At 41.6% G+C, this 16,475-nt stretch overlaps 1 protein-coding gene across 1 annotated transcript in view; it reads left to right on the top strand.

Moving 5' to 3' along the window:
• The window catches only part of LOC126215324 (protein draper-like), a 131,347-nt gene that overhangs the window by 12,957 nt on the left and 101,915 nt on the right, over positions 1-16,475 (top strand). Inside the window, exon 2 of the mRNA XM_049942006.1 lies at positions 12,812-12,940. Coding sequence (XP_049797963.1) covers positions 12,812-12,940 — 129 coding nt within the window. The remainder of the gene's footprint in view (positions 1-12,811; positions 12,941-16,475) is intronic.

Raw genomic sequence — 16,475 nt, forward strand, 5'->3', positions numbered from 1 at the left:
CAGTTGTGCTTAATCTTCCCTTCAATTGTGTGAACCAGCTCATCAGTAACCATTCTTCATCGTGCACTCGATCACGTCCTTCATTGAACATCTAACCATTGAATCACTGATAGCGTTTTATACATAAACCTCACAGATTTCCCAATGAATTTCCTTTTGTTTAACTTTCTTTGCATTTAGAGAACGAATCGCAGATACGATTTCACACACGGTGGCATTTTCAATCACACCTGACATTATAAAGCAGCACTACAAAGCACAAGTAGGCAGCAGCGATCTGAAAATGGTGTACACGTCTTCTCGTCGAGTCAGAGTAACCGCCGCGACCGCTCAGAACTGCGATTGTAGTGCTGCCGCAGATAGAAACGGAATTTACTTTGTGGAGACCCTCATATTTTTCACGTGCAGCATGCTGCAAGTTTATATGTATGGGGGATTATCGATGACAGTGAACTCGAAGTGAAGGATTCTTGTAGACGTTGCAGCGCTCGTGTGCGGTCTGCCGTTGTCGTGCTGGAGGAGAGGGTGCTCCGTGTGTGAATGACTTCAAATTTCAATCTGTACTACAGCACACTGTTCCCGACAGACTGGCATATTTACATTACACAGCACCACGTTACATGCTAATTCAGAGCCCTCTAGTGGTAGAGGACTGCAAATATGTAGATACGAAGACTTAAGATGTACGATGTTAATCACATTAGTTTCATTTAAAAAGGTTTAAGAGTTATCACATAAAATTTCAAAAGTACTACTCTTCAGCACACCCTCATGATTTGTTGTTGTGGTCTTCGGTCCTGAGACTGGCTTGATGCAGCTCTCCATGCTACTCTATCCTGTGCAAGCTTCTTCATCTCCCAGTACCTAGTGCAACCTACATCCTTCTGAATCTGCTTAGTGTATTCATCTCTTGGTCTCCCCCTACGATTTTTACCCTCCATGCTGCCCTCCAATGCTAAATTTGTGATCCCATGATGCCTCAGAACATGTCCTACCAACCGATCCCTTCTTCTAGTCAAGTTGTGCCACAAACTTCGCTTCTCCCCAATCCTATTCAATACCTCCTCATTAGTTATGTGATCTACCCATCTACAGCATTCTTCTGTAGCACCACATTTTGAAAGCTTCCATTCTCTTCTTGTCCAAACTATTTATCATCCATGTTTCACTTCCATACATGGCTACACTCAATACAAATATTTCTAGAAACGACTTCCTGACACTTAAATCTATACTCGATGTTAAAAAATTTCTCTTCTTCAGAAATGCTTTCCTTGCCATTGTCAGTCTTACATTTTATATCCTCTCTACTTCGACCATCATCTGTTATTTTGCTCCCCAAATAGCAAAACTCCTTTACTACTTTAAGTGTCTCGTTTCCTAATCTAATTCCCTCATCATCACCCGACTTAATTAGACTACATTCCATTATCCTTGTTTTGCTTTTGTTGATGTTCATCTTATATCCTCCTTTCAAGACACTATCCATTCCGTTCAACTGCTCTTCCAATTCCTTTGCTGTCTCTGACAGAATTAAAATGTCATCGGCGAACCTCAAAGTTTTTATTTCTTCTCCATGGATTTTAATACCTACTCCGAATTTTTCTTTCGTTTCCTTTACTGCTTGCTCAATATACAGATTGAATAACATCGGGGATAGGCTACAACCCTGTCTCACTCCCTTCCCAACCACTGCTTCCGTTTCATACCCCTCGACTCTTATAACTGCCACCTGGTTTCTGTACAAATTGTAAAGAGCCTTTCGTTCCCTGTATAATACCCCTGCCACCTTCAGAATTTGAAAGAGAGTATTCTAGTCAACATTGTCAAAAGCTTTCTCTAAGTCTACAAATGCGAGGAATGTAGGTTTGCCTTTCCTTAATCTAGCTTCTAAAATAAGTTGTAGGGTCAGTATTGCCTCACGTGTTTCAATATTTCTACGGAATCCAAACTGATCTTCCCCAAGGTTGGCTTCTACTAGTTTTTCCATTCGTCTGTAAATAATTCACGTTAGTATTTTGCAGCTGTAACTTATTAAACTGATAGTTTGGTAGTTTTCACATCTGTCAACACCTGCTTTCTGTGGCATTGGAATAATTATATTCTTCTTGAAGTCTGAGAGTATTTCGCCTGTCTCATACATCTTGCTCACCAGATGGTAGAGTTTTGTCAGGACTGGCTCTCCCAAGGCTGTCAGTAGTTCTAATGGAATGTTGTCTACTCCCGGAGCTTTGTTGCGACTCGGGTCTTTCAGTGCTCTGTCAAACTCTTCACGCAGTATCATATCTCCCATTTTATCTTCATCTACATCCTCTTCCATTTCCATAATATTGTCCTGAAGAACATCGCCCTTGTATAAACCCCCTATATACACCTTCCACCTTTCTGCTTTCCCTTCTTTGCTTAGAACTGGGTTTCCATCTGATTAAAATGATGATTAAAATACAGAAAAAAATACAGAAAATGTGGACAGAAGACTGAAAATTATCTTACTCATGAAAATTAGTAAAAAATGAAACAATGGAAAATCCAGTATGGAATGTACCAATATTATGAGAAGGAAAGTAGCTACGCACTATATAGCGGAGATGCTATATACACTCCTGTAAATGGAAAAAAGAACACATTGACACCGGTGTGCCAGACCCACCATACTTGCTCCGGACACTGCGAGAGGGCTGTACAAGCAATGATCACACGCACGGCACAGCGGACACACCAGAAACTGCTGTGTTGGCCGTCGAATGGCGCTAGCTGCGCAGCATTTGTGCACCGCCGCCGTCAGTGTCAGCCAGTTTGCCGTGGCATACAGAGCTCCATCGCAGTCTTTAACACAGGTAGCATGCCGCGACAGCGTAGACGTGAACCGTATGTGCAGTTGACGGACTTTGAGCGAGGGCGTATAGTGGGCATGCGGGAGGCCGGGTGGACGTACCGCCGAATTGCTCAACACGTGGGGCGTGAGGTCTCCACAGTACATCGATGTTGTCGCCAGTGGTCGGCGGAAGGTGCACGTGCCCGTCGACCTGGGACCGGACCGCAGCGACGCACGGATGCACGCCAAGACCGTAGGATCCTACGCAGTGCCGTAGGGGACCGCACCGCCACTTCCCAGCAAATTAGGGACACTGTTGCTCCTGGGGTATCGGCGAGGACCATTCGCAACCGTCTCCATGAAGCTGGGCTACGGTCCCGCACACCATTAGGCCGTCTTCCGCTCACGCCCCAACATCGTGCAGCCCGCCTCCAGTGGTGTCGCGACAGGCGTGAATGGAGGGACGAATGGAGACGTGTCGTCTTCAGCGATGAGAGTCGCTTCTGCCTTGGTGCCAATGATGGTCGTATGCGTGTTTGGCGCCGTGCAGGTGAGCGCCACAATCAAGACTGCATATGACCGAGGCACACAGGGCCAACACCCGGCATCATGGTGTGGGGAGCGATCTCCTACACTGGCCGTACACCACTGGTGATCGTCGAGGGGACACTGAATAGTGCACGGTACATCCAAACCGTCATCGAACCCATCGTTCTACCATTCCTAGACCGGCAAGGGAACTTGCTGTTCCAACAGGACAATGCACGTCCGCATGTATCCCGTGCCACCCAACGTGCTCTAGAAGGTGTAAGTCAACTACCCTGGCCAGCAAGATCTCCGGATCTGTCCCCCATTGAGCATGTTTGGCACTGGATGAAGCGTCGTCTCACGCGGTCTGCACGTCCAGCACGAACGCTGGTCCAACTGAGGCGCCAGGTGGAAATGGCATGGCAAGCCGTTCCACAGGACTACATCTAGCATCTCTACGATCATCTCCATGGGAGAATAGCAGCCTGCATTGCTGCGAAAGGTGGATATACACTGTACTAGTGCCGACATTGTGCATGCTCTGTTGCCTGTGTCTATGTGCCTGTGGTTCTGTCAGTGTGATCATGTGATCTATCTGACCCCAGGAATGTGTCAATAAAGTTTCCCCTTCCTGGGACAATGAATTCACGGTGTTCTTATTTCAATTTCCAGGAGTGTAGATAGGCACAACAAAAAGTCTTTCACACTTAAAGCTTTCAGCCAATGGCCTCTGTCAACAATATGCACACGTGCGTGCGCACACACACACACTCACGCAAACACAAACACGACTCTCACACGCGACTGCAGACTCGGGCAACTGAAAGCACACTGCGAGCAGTGACACCGGTGCGTGATGGGAGTGGCCACTGGGTAGGGGTAAGGATGGGGCTCGGGTGGGGAGGGGGAGGGATAGTATGGTGGGGATGGCAGACAGTGAAGTGCTGCAGGTTGTCAGTGGCCAGGGGAGAGGTGTGGAGGGGTGGGGGGGGGGGGAAGACGGGGGAGGGGGAAAGTAGCGGTAATGGAGAGAAATAAATTTTAAAAAAATGAATAAAAAAAATTAAAGAGACTGGGTGTGGTGGTGGAATGATGGCTGTGTAGTGATGGAATGGGAGCAGGGAAGGGGCTGGATGGGTGAGGACAGCGACTAACAGAGGTGGAGGCCAGGAGGGTATGGTAACATTGGCTGTATTGCAGGGAAAGTTCCCACCTGCAGAATTCAGAAAAGCTGGTGTTGGTGGGAAGGATCCATATGGCACAGGCCGTGAAGCAGTCATGGAAATGAAGGATATAATGTTTGGCGGCATGTTCAGCAACGGGGAGGTCCACTTGTTTCGCGGCCACAGTTTGTCGGTGTCCATTCGTGTGGACAGACAGCTTGTTGATTATCATGCCTACATAGAATGCAGCATAGTGGTTGCAGCTTAGCTTGTATACCACATGAGTGGTTTCACAGGTAGCCCTGCCTTTGATGGGATAGTTGATGTTGGTGACTGGACTGGAGTAGGTGGTGGTGGGAGGGTGTATGGGACAGGTCTTGCATCTAGGTCTATTACAGGGGTATCAGCCATGAGGTAAGAGGGATTGGGAGCAGGGGTTGTGTAAGGATGGATCAGTATATTGTGTAGGTTTGGTGGACGGCAGAATTCCACTATGGGAGGGGGGGGGGTGGTGGGTGGACAGGACATTTCTCATTTCAGGACATGACGGGAGGTAATCGAAACCCTGGCAGAGAATGAAATTAAGTTTCTCCAGTCCTGGGTAGTTCTGAGTTAAGAGTGAAATGGTGCTCTGTGGCCGGACGGTGGGTCTTTGGGAGGTGGTGGGAGACTGGAAAGATAGGGCACGGCACATTTGTTTTTATACAAGTTGGTAGGATAATTACGATCAGTCTAGGCTTCACTGTTGACAAAGGCCATTGGCCAAAAGCTTTAACCATGAAAGTCTTTTTGTTCTGCCTACCTGTGACTCAGTATCTCTGCTATATAGTGAGTATCAACTTTCCTTCTCACAATATTAGTAAAAAATGACAAATCCTTTGATAAAATCAAAGAATGGAAAGTCCAGGGTGGAATAACAACAATATGGAAAGAATAAATTGGTTGCCACATATCATACAGAGTTGGTGTTGAGTCACAGACAGGCACAATAAAGAAAACTGCTAAAGTATTTGAGGGGATCTCAAAAGCCCTATCTTTCCAATGTTAAAATAGCACTCATAAATTGTGTGTTTTCTCATAAAGTATTTCAGCTAGGAAGTTGAATTTTTTACAGGTTATTTATTGGAGTATTGGCTACAATTTAACATAGGAATTTTCAAAATTTTGAATTCAGTTGTTAGAGATTAATTTTTTCTATTGTAATGAAAATTCACGGTTTTTGGTGCCATTGTTTGTAAATTCAGCATATAAAGGTTTTTGGAAAAATGCTCTGTTAAGTTATGCAGAAAGGAATGTGTAACATTTCCTGAAAATTTGAAGCAAATTGGTTTGGTGGACTCTGAAAAAACCTGTAAATTGTATGAAAAAAATAAAACTATTGAGAAGCAAGCAGCAAAGTTCGGATTACCATTTTAGTGCATTCCAAGTCAATAGGATGGATTACCTTCGTTTTCTGCAAACTACTCCTGCAGCTGCTTCTTTGTTCTCCTCCTGTTCACTCTGGGTTGTATTTCTAGGCTATTAACAGCCATGTCAGCAGCCCAAAGATGTTCCTTGTCTAAAGCAAGCATTATTTGTACCATGTTGAAACCTCTGTTCATTCCCATATTTCAAAATACTTTATATCTTACAGCACTGCCATAACTGAAAGTAGCAACAGCATTGTACACACGGAAGTGAAGTGTGTCTATTCCGACAAACACAGTACTGGGGATCCTTGACCATATAACACTATTTACACTTTCATGTGGGTTTTGAGTTTTTTGACGAACACACTTTTTCAACAGACAGGTGCTGCTAAGTATATGAAAATAGGTTTTATCACATCTGTAACCACATCAGGCAGACTATGTTTATGAGTGTACACTTCACCACTTAGCAGTCCATTGTTGTACTTGTACCAACTGTTTTCTCCTTCGGGACACAAGTAATGATGGGGATTTTCGTCACTTAAAAAAGTGTGAAAAGAAAGAGTCCAAAGAGACTTCTTCATTGCATTGACACTGTTATTTTCATGTCTACCTGTATTTTTTTATGGATTCCTACAATATTTAGATATTACTACTAGATCGAAAACTTACAAACTGGTGGTGGATACTGCACCATGAAGAGGTGTGTGTTGCTGTTTATGCCAGGTATAGTTGAATGCTGCAGTCAAGTTTCCGCCACCACTGTTTTCTATTACTGCTTCTTTCACAGCTTTCTTCGTAAATTCTATACAGACATCCGCTTTAGGCCCTATAAATCTAGTGTAGTTCATAAAATTGGTTGAGGGATTTGGAAGATTCATCATGCCATGGAAAACTGCACCTGCAATAGCATCATTACCAATTGTATGCAAGGCATAAACAAATCAAATGCTGTGTTCATAGATTGTGCTGACATTTTCTTCAATTGGAGTTACTGCAACACTGTTTCAAAAGGTGGTCATTTACGAGTATTTACCACACTTCAGTTCCATTTCACTGGCAAGTCCTACATGATTTTTTATAGAAAGTTCCAGACCAACTTCACTACACTGAGTACATCCCACACAGTTTGCAAAACTTTTATTGAGAACTTACATATCAAATATCTCATTCACATCTGATTTATCTGTAAAACATTCATATCTTTCACTAACTGAACCAAGCCTCCTCTGGAAAAATACTTCCTTTCTCACTTTCATTGCAGTAGGCAGGTGTACCAGCAAGGTTATGTTCACACACTTGGTTATGATCTTTATTGTTTATGGTAATAACACCCATCTTTGGCTTTCCAACATTTCCACTTTTCTTAAAAGCCTTCACTGAATTTCTAGTTACTTTACATTTACCGATGATTGTCCTTCAATAAAACGGAGACTTCAATGAACATGTGATGACTTTAATTCCCCTCTTGTTTTGCCATCTGCCTCCTTAAATTTGGTTTGTTAATTTTAACTAATTATCATTAACATACATGAATATAATCTGCATTTTCATAAAAGAAAAGGGTTTGCCTTCAGTTTCAAAGAATATAACAACAGATCAAATTTTGTGCTTAGTTTTGTGTGTGTAATTGATTTTCTAATTTATTTTTACTATTACTAGTTAGTATCTTTCATTATAGTAATTTTTTTCCAACCTAAATTCTATTGTTGACATGTAAACAAATATAAATTCTGCACTGATTATAAACAATTGAAAGACGAAATGCTAGTAATGTTAAAGTATCTGTTTGGCTATATTCTAAAACATGTTAGCAAAGCCAGCCCTGAATTAATTCCAAAGTAATTAACAGTTTAGTCAAAACTATTGTTTGTGTAACTTTATTTGTTAATTTCATGATTTAAACAAATAATTTGGCCTAAACCTCGTAGAAGAAGAAGCTGTTAAAAAGATGCAATTTTTCAATGTATTCCGTTAATTGAGTGAGTAAAATTTTAAATGTGATTTCTGTAAATTTAACTTCTAGTAATGTGAAGTTTCAGTACCAATTATTGTGATGATATATAAGGGCCCAATTTTTGGTCACAAGACATTCAGTCCATGGCCGAGTTTCAGTTGAGTAACCTGTGCATGTTAGAACAACAACAATGCTTCAATTTAACTGTGAAATAAGTGTTAAACAATTAGGCTGTGTGAAAACCAATGACAGTGACTGCTCCATACATATCTGGTTGTTCTTCAAGAATGTGGACTTTGTGGTAATGTTTTTACTGCTCGTAGATGTTCAACAGTAAACTATTGTAGCAGTATGTGGAGTTTTGCTGGCAAACTATTAATGAGAGGCTTATCACAAGTTGAACAATAGTGCACTGGCCATATAACTGTGTATTATTGTGAGGTTGTTAATATAAATTAAAAGACAGTGAAACGCAACTGTGCATTTGTCGGCTACATCATTTACAGTAGTCAGAGTTCAAATTACAAACCCCATTTTTCAGCCAGTGTAGCAACGCAATACATCGACACAGAGGTCAACAAACAAAGAAATATAAAAAGTAGGTGGAACTGCCACAAACAGAATTCACTATGAATATTTTCAGGATTACAAGAGAGTAAATAAACGTGAAACACATGAAAATCAAGCAAGTGATACATATCAACTGTCACAGGTTAGACACAACATTTATTTTGTTATGCTTATTTTGTCTCACATCACTAAAATGTATGTGGTAAGCATGTAGATTCATGGGTACAACATTTGACAGCAGTTTAACAGCACCACAGTGGATCATGCACATGCAGAACATATTTCAAAAATATTTTAAAAATAGTTGTAGTCTTATGAAGTGGATAAATTATATATCGACTGAAAGGGGAAAGTGTGTAGATTTTTAAAATTCAAAAAGTAAAAACTGAACATTTCATGATTTTGAACAGTTCGGAGCCCCTTCAGCTTTCAGACAAACTCTTTCTTATGAAACAGATAACACACATACCTTTTGAAGGCTTTCCACTATCGGTTTGTCCCAGAACACGATGCATTTGTTACAGGAAATGCAGAACCCAGGACTCTGCTTGGTTTTCATTAATTTAAACAAAAATTCTGAAAATGAAAGCTGAGACTGTGAGTCTGTACATAGATTTGCGATCTTTTAGTAATTATTATAACTTAATCTTGAGTCAGAATTATAGTTTTGGATTTTTTGATAGTAGTTTTAGTAATGTGCTCTATATGATACCAACATGAGTGCTATACATATGAAGGACAGGTGACTGACTTTATTTTCCTGCATGGCACTAGGGCAACTAGAACTTGAGAAAGCAGTAAAAATCAGGTGGAGGGCAGCAGTTTGAACTTCTGCCTGCACTAAAGCGAAGTGGCTTCATGTGATCTCACTTATCAAGAAAGTATTTGTGGTTGTCTTGTGATTCATGCTTGTTTTCAATTTCCTTTCTTGTTTGCTGTTTCTTTCCTGTGATTTGTGGTTTGGTCTTTTTTGTTATTTCGTGTTTCTTTTAATATGAGCTTTCTCCAATTTTAAAACCTGCTGGTCAAATGAATATTGTTTACTTGCTAGGGCATAATGAGTCTAACAAGGCAACATCATGGCCTGGATCTCTTCGATTTTCTTGTAGGATTTGAAGTGCAGTGCCTATACATAAATTTCCTGCAGTGGTATAATAAAAAAAAGAAACCTCAAGTATCAGCTTTGAAGATTTCAGAGTGTTATTAAATACAAAAAAATTTGAGCTTTATAACAAAGTTGCTCAAGGCTTTGTGTGCAGCATTCTTGAGTTTCTTAATTATGAGATTGCTGGTGTGATTCTTGTGAGCCATAACATTTTTCATTTTTATTTGAATTCTATATTTATCATCAAACTGAAGTGTTAACCAACAAATGCTGAATCATATTTTTTAAATAAAATATAATCTTTCTTGTTAATTACTAATTGCATGAAAATATGAGTGCTTACACTAAATCAAAATGTAGCACAAAATATCAACTGTCTTATTGCTAAGAGAAAAAAAAAATGCTTGTACTGGTAATACTGTTCTTAATATTGTGTTTGTATTTACTTGTAATCCCTAGAAATTAAAGATATTTCACATTTTGTACCAAATTTTAACTTACAATGATTAGCAGTTGAGAATAATACATCATTTTTAATAGAAAGTTATGGTCCAGTATTTATTGATTAACAACTCAGATTGACAATAAATACACACTGGTGTGCAGAACTTAATGATGAAAGTAACTTTCGCATAATGTGTCACTGACGAGTAATATATGTTCACGAAACTTATGCCATACGTAGAAAGAACTACTACAGTTTTGTACAGAAGGTAACTGAAAGAAATGTGCAGTTAGATGAAGAGAAATGACACTTTTATTCAAAGACAATAATTACACTGACATCTCTGCAATTCATGATGGTCTCCCACCTGTTGCAAAAGTCAGGTCATGGTTCTTAGTAGAATACCTGATCATCATGGATGGCAGTGCCTGCTCTTTAATGTGCTTCCATGCTGGACACAAGGTTGGTGAGGAATTCTTGTAGTACAGTATTCCATTCCTCTAGCAGCACAGTAGACAACTCATTGATCCGTGTTGACATGCTGCAATAGGCAATCTATTTGCCAAATATCCTCTTGTTCCAAGAACTGCTTCACTTGTGCTGTTCAAAGTGGTCACATTTTGTCATTGATAAAAATGCAATCAGAAAAGATGCAGATGGGAAAGAATAGTGTCACAATAACATTGACTGGTGAGTATACTGTGTTTCAAAATTTGGTTTCAGAACAACCACACAACATTATGCAACAACAGGACCACCAAAAGATCTACATCTACATCTACATTCTACATTTATACTCCGCAAGCCACCCAACGGTGTGTGGCGGAGGACACTTTACGTGCCACTGTCATTACCTCCCTTTCCTGTTCCAGTCGCGTATGGTTCACGGGAACAACGACTGTCTGAAAGCCTCCGTGCGCGCTCTAATCTCTCTAATTTTACATTCGTGATCTCCTTGGGAGGTATAAGTAGGGGGAAGCAATATATTCGATACCTCATCCAGAAACGCACCCTCTCGAAACCTGGCGAGCAAGCTACACCGCGATGCAGAGCGTCTCTCTTGCAGAGTCTGCCACTTGAGTGTATTAAACATCTCCGTAATGCTATCACGGTTACCAAATAACCCTGTGACAAAACATGCCGCTCTTCTTTGGATCTTCTCTATCTCCTCCGTCAACCCGATCTGGTGCGGATCCCACACTGATGAGCAATAATCAAGTATAGGTTGAACGAGTGTTTTGTAAGCCACCTCCTTTGTTGATGGACTACATTTTCTAAGCACTCTCCCAATGAATCTCAACCTGGTACCCGCCTTACCAACAATTAATTTTATATCATTTTAGATCATGTTTGGCAATGTTCCTGTGTGCATTACATGTTCTCGCCTCTCACCATATACAACCAGAATCACTACTGAGACTGAATCTGCTCTCATCTGAGAAGAGCAGGCAATTCGCTCCTCATAGGTCCGGATCCTGTGCTCTTGGCAGTATTGCAGCTGGTGCTGCCACTGTGTGGGTGTCAGCGGAATGTAACGTATTGGTTGTCAGATGGAGAGATCGACCTCTGTGTAGTTGCCTTGCCACTGAGGAGTGTGAGATTGTGCGCCTTTCAGTCCTGTTAAATGTGGTTGCAATTGCTCCCAATGTTCCATGTAAGTCCCTTGTTACCTGTTGTACAATGTAGAGGTCATCTGCTGCTGTAGTTGATCACTGTTAACCATCTCCTCTTCTTCAGGAGGAAGTGCCTGTGGTTCAGAATGCTCCCCATGCACGTGAAACAATGCTGTGAGCAATACCAAATTCCCAACCTACATCCTTTGCACTTCATCCTTCTTCCAGTTTCCCAATGATTCTTCCCCATGTGAAGTCGTCCATATTGGGTGTGCTGCAATGAAGACCACCACCAAATTGCATTGTAACAGTTCGCTGATTGACAAATACTGTCTTTTTCCCCTTCCTCTAACTGCCTTGTATTGTGGGGCCAGACCCATTTGGCAGTATAGTTGTGCTTACCTCATGCCGTGTAATGCCCAACTTCCAGTACTTGACTGGGAGATCTCTAGTTACATGCTCCCAAACTTTTTCATTTCCATCAAGCAGCTTTGTTAGTGACTTTATCTAAGTTTTGCAGAGCAGTGTAAAAGTTAAATAAAATTTTTAAAATTTGTGTCTAGATACATAGTCTGCATGTCACATTATGATGTGTTGCACCCATTTTCCTGTTCCATTTGTGAGTGATCTATGGGAGAAATGACTTTTGGTAAGCCAATTTATGAGCTCAAATCTCTATGATTTTTTCAGGAGTGACAATTGAACCAGCAATGTCATGATGACAAGGCAAGAATGATATGTGCACAACTGTGGATGGCTTTGTAAAGAAGATCAAAATTTTTTGTACTTGATAGTGCTTGGAAATCATTAAAAACTAATTTTGTGAGTGATTTTGAGAAGTGCATTCTACTGCTTCAGGAACTTGATGTGTGGGCAAATTCTGTAAAAATTGGAGAGCTGTACTTCTAAGTCTAATAATGTTACTCCCATAAACAGTGTTCTGTTAGTTCAGTTAAAGACATTGAACATATGCATCCACAGACACAGAAGACACTCTTTCTCCAGTTTAATTTTGTTTTAAAAACCATGTGACACATTAAAAACACACCTCTTGGCTCTTGTGGCTGCAGGCTGTCTTTAATAGCCAATAGAGATTGGCATCATCAATATTATTATTATTATTATTACTACTACTACTACTACTACTACTACTACTACTACTACTACAACTAACACCATTATTCTTATTTATTTTCTGTGTTTTAGGCTTTAGGGGGATCAATTGCAGTGAACGCTGCCCCGTTAGCACTTTTGGTCAGGACTGTGCACATCGCTGCAACTGCAAGAATGGTGCCACATGCTTACCAGAAAGTGGTCGTTGTATCTGCATGCCAGGCAAGTTTGTTGCTAGAAGGTCTTTCTTTATTTTCAGAACAAAGGCTCTCAGTACGAAATTAGATTGATTTTTATCTGTACTCTTGGTTGCTTCTGAAAACGTCACTCCTATAACAGACTTCTAATTTCTGAACCCTTGTGCATGTGAGTACCAGAAGTTAGGAACATGCATGGTAGCTTACATGAGAATGCTCAATTAAAAAATACATATTTATATGACAAAAAATCATGACACCAAAAGCTGATTAATGTAGAATAATCAAATCTCTGGAATACGTTTGTCTAGGTAACACGTTTAACTGATTAACACTGTAAGACTACAGGTTAATTTAAGTGAGAGTTAAGCCATTGCAAATGTGAAATGTTGGTACACCTAATAACTGGTGCAACCACCAGAATGTTGAATGCAAACATCCAAACATGCTTGCGTTGTCATAGAGGTGCCGGATGTCAGTTTGTGGGATGGTGTTCCACGGCATTTGGACTCGGTCGGTCAATAAAGGGACGGTCAGTGCTGTTTATGGATGACACCGGAGTTGTTGTCCAATGATTTCCCATATGTGCTCGATTGGAGACAGATCTGGTGATTGAGCACGCCAAGGCAACACGTTGACACACTGACGAGCATGCTGTCTCACGACAGTGGTATGTGGACATGTGTTACCTTATAGGAAAACATCCTGTGATGTACAGTTTTGTAGTCTGGGTGCACGGGATAACCACGCGAGTGGTCGTGCTGTCGTATGAAATTGCACCCCAGACCATTACTACAAGTGTAGGTCCAGTGTGTCTAGCACGAGGACATGTTGGGTGCAGGCACTCAGGTGACCTCCTCCTAACTGACACACTGTCATCACTGGCACCGAGGCGGTAACAGCTTTAGTCAGAAAACACAATAGACTTCCACCAAGTCCTCTTATGAGCTCTCACGTGACAACACTGAAGTCACAAGTGGCTGTGGTCTGGGGTCAGTGGAAAGTGCACTTCAGGGCATCTTGCCCGGAATTGTCCTTGAAGTAACTGATTTGTAACAGTTCATTGCGTCAGTGTGTTGCCAGCTGCTGGTCAGATTGCTGCCGAAGATGCAGTACGATGTGCCAGATTTGCTGTACACAGTGGTCTCCCCTCTCGGTAGTGCTAGTGGCCGTCCAGAGCCCGGTCTACTTGCGACCGTACATTATTGTGACCACTGCTGCCATCAGACATATACAGTGGCTACATTCCAAGTTTTTCCGCAGTATCACAGAAGGAGCATCCAGTTTCTTATAGCCGTATTGCAGGACCTCAGTGAGGTGTTGATAATGGTGTGTTTGTTGCCTTAAAGACTTTCTTGATCAATGTTAACTCACCACATCTAATGTCAATGGTGATAAAACCTCATGACCGTTAAGGCCCGTCCACACGCAACTATCTGTGTGCACAAATGTCTGTGCACATCAAATATGCGCAGACAGATCGTTGCGTGTGGACAAAAGATTTGCACCAACCTGAGGTGTGTGCAAACCTGGAAGTTGGAGTTGGAGGTTTGATCGAAACCTCTCAAATCTGTGGGTTCAAACCACATCTGCGCAGACAAGTTGGAGCGTGTGGACAGGAGATCGCGGCAAATCTGGCGCGAAACAGCTGTTTGCTCAGTCTAGTGTTTGTATTTGTGCGCACAGGGCATTAAAATGGCTGATACTCGTCAGTGTTCTCAAGAGTTTGTAAGTGAATTCATTGAAATATATAGAAACCACCCATGTCAGTGGAAGATTAAAAGTAAAGAATATAGTGACCAACACAAAAAGACAGCAGCATACAATGCTCTAATTTAAAAATTGTGGGCAGTTGTCGCCTCGACAAACAGAGAAACGGTAATTTTAAAAAAATTCGTTGCGAACTGGCGAAATTATTTGCGGATGGATGTCGAAACTTATAATTATCCCTTAAAGCTTGTAACCCCTCATATTATGAGAAAAAAATACTTGTATGAGAAGGGCAATTTCTCCTCATGAATGGCTGGCGGTAACATTAAGATTTCTAGCAACAGGAAGGAGCTACAAGGATTTGGAATTTTCAACTGCAGTATCGAAACAAGTATTGAGTAAAATAATACCCAACACATGTAAAGCTATTTATGCTGTCCTGAAGGATGAGTTGGCTCTGAGCATTATGGGACTTAACTTCTGAGGTCATCAGTCTCCTAGAACTTAGAACTACTTAGACCTAACTAACCTAATGATGTCACACACATCCACGCCCGAGGCAGGATTCGAACCTGCGACCGTAGCGGTCGCGCGGTTCCAGACTGAAGCGCCTAGAACCACTCGGCCACACTGGCCGGCTGAATGATGAGTTCATGAAGGCAAGTCAAGTAAATTAAGTCTGTCAGCGAACTGTTTACCGAAAAGAGTTATCCAAAGTTCAGAAATCTAGAAGATCTGGTGTAAGAGTAGATCAAGTATACCAGCCAATGTTATAGTCTTTTGATCTGCTTGGCTTTCTTAGTGATCAAGAAACGCCAAGACCAAGCAGGAGTACAAATGAAGATGAAATTGGAGTGTCAATGCGCCAGGAAATGGAACATGAGGTAATGTAAAACAAAATAGGTTCGCCCTGCAACTCTCGCAGTAAATGTACGTGAGAAAACTGCTTTCGCTTTAGCAGCCACTATCTACACCATTTTGACCGATTTATCTGTTTCCTGCGGTTGGTCTGAATGTTTTTTGCAACACAAGTTGCGAACACAGACCACAACAGAATTTCCTCCATTTGTATATTAATTAAATATATTGAATTAAATTTTTGACGTTTATGGGGAGCGTAGTCGCTTGCCACTCATATTTCTTTTCTACACTGACAGATGATGGGCGAGTAGTAGATTGGGGTTTGTGTCGTGTGAACACACCACATTTGCAGCGATCTTTTGCATGTACAGATGTCTGCGCCGATGTCTGCGCAGACAGATCGTTGCGTGTGGACCGGGCTTTACAGCGAGTCTAATTTGCATCCTCGTACTGGTGCTACTGGCACCACCCTTATGTGACTGGCACAAGATCTGAATAGACATTATCTTTCACATGTAGAAATGTGCCCACTAACTTCAGCTTAAGCTGCACAACTGCCCCTTGGTGCTGCGATTTTTTTCTGTTAACTGTCTGTAAGATGATGATGCACTCCTGTTGTCAGGAAGATCCCCAGACCTCACTCCGACAGAATGTGTGGGAACAGCTTGGATGAATCAACCTTGTTCCACTGCCACTATTTGGGATATCGAGTACCAGTTACAACAGTTGTCGGTCAGCTTGTCTCAGGAGAGGATCCAACTACTTTGTGACACCCTGCCCAACTGAATCAGTACCTGCATCCAAGCCAGAGGTGGAGTGCATCATCTACTGATAACTGGATCACACTGACAAGATTCTTCGTGAATTTGACACTCTTTTGTAATTGCTGATATACACTGAAGGGCCAAAGAAACTGGTACACCTGCCTAATATTGTGTAGGGCCCATGTGAGCATGCAGAAGTGCCTCAACACGACACAGCGTGGACTC

This window comes from Schistocerca nitens, chromosome 12, assembly GCF_023898315.1.
Source record: "Schistocerca nitens isolate TAMUIC-IGC-003100 chromosome 12, iqSchNite1.1, whole genome shotgun sequence".
In the NCBI taxonomy this organism is placed as follows: Eukaryota; Metazoa; Arthropoda; class Insecta; order Orthoptera; family Acrididae; genus Schistocerca; species Schistocerca nitens.